The following is a 716-nucleotide window of genomic DNA, read 5'->3' on the forward strand; positions in this document are numbered from 1 at the left end:
CCTTTCTTCCTTGGTGGATGTCACAAAAAAATGACATCATGTGTGCCTTGAGGGTCATTGGGAAGACAACCCTACCCACATGGAAAAAACAACATGGCTGTTCAGAGCCAGGAAAGACCTTGGATGTGCAACACTATAGTTTAGTATCAAAATGTTAATACATCAAACAACACAGAAATTAGTCTGACATCCGAAAACATTTACCCACTATAATACATGTTCCATACCTTTTACATCTACAGCTACACATTTTTTAAAAAAAATGTTGACACTACTTTATAGATAAACATAAAAACATCTTAAACAGATGCAGTTTTGCAAAACCTTTATTTACAATTCAAAGTCCATCATCTCAATCTGGATAAAGAAGACAGTCCAACTCCATCCTTCTTGCATGTTTCTTTGCAAACACATCAACAACGCTGTCAAGTTCAACGTGCTTGCTGTAATGAATATGAAGCAGTGCCAGTGAAGAGAGACGCTCCTTACCCATCGACGCCCACATGTAGTTGTTGAGGCGACGAAGGGCACTGGCACTGCGCTCACACTCACAGGATGTGACAGGGAGTGTACAGGCCAGCCGGAGCAGGACGTGCAGGTTGGGGTACATGTCTCGGTCACACTCTTTCAGGGAACTTGCTGGGGTGTTTGGCCTCTGTGATTCAGGCACTCTGTCAAACCTAACAGAACAGTTACAGTGGTTTGCAAAAGTATTC

At 42.5% G+C, this 716-nt stretch overlaps 1 protein-coding gene across 2 annotated transcripts in view; it reads right to left on the minus strand.

Moving 5' to 3' along the window:
- Window positions 1-311: 311 nt before the first annotated feature.
- Window positions 312-716, minus strand: part of LOC106528984 (52 kDa repressor of the inhibitor of the protein kinase) — a gene marked incomplete at its 5' end in the record, with an annotated part of 2,168 nt that continues 1,763 nt past the window's right edge. The window contains 1 exon segment of one of the 2 annotated variants that reach the window (XM_014024280.1): window positions 312-671. In XM_014024280.1, the coding sequence (XP_013879734.1) occupies window positions 353-671 (319 nt within the window). 2 annotated transcript variants of the gene reach the window in all.

Source organism: Austrofundulus limnaeus, unplaced genomic scaffold (assembly GCF_001266775.1).
Source record: "Austrofundulus limnaeus strain Quisiro unplaced genomic scaffold, Austrofundulus_limnaeus-1.0 Scaffold415, whole genome shotgun sequence".
In the NCBI taxonomy this organism is placed as follows: Eukaryota; Metazoa; Chordata; class Actinopteri; order Cyprinodontiformes; family Rivulidae; genus Austrofundulus; species Austrofundulus limnaeus.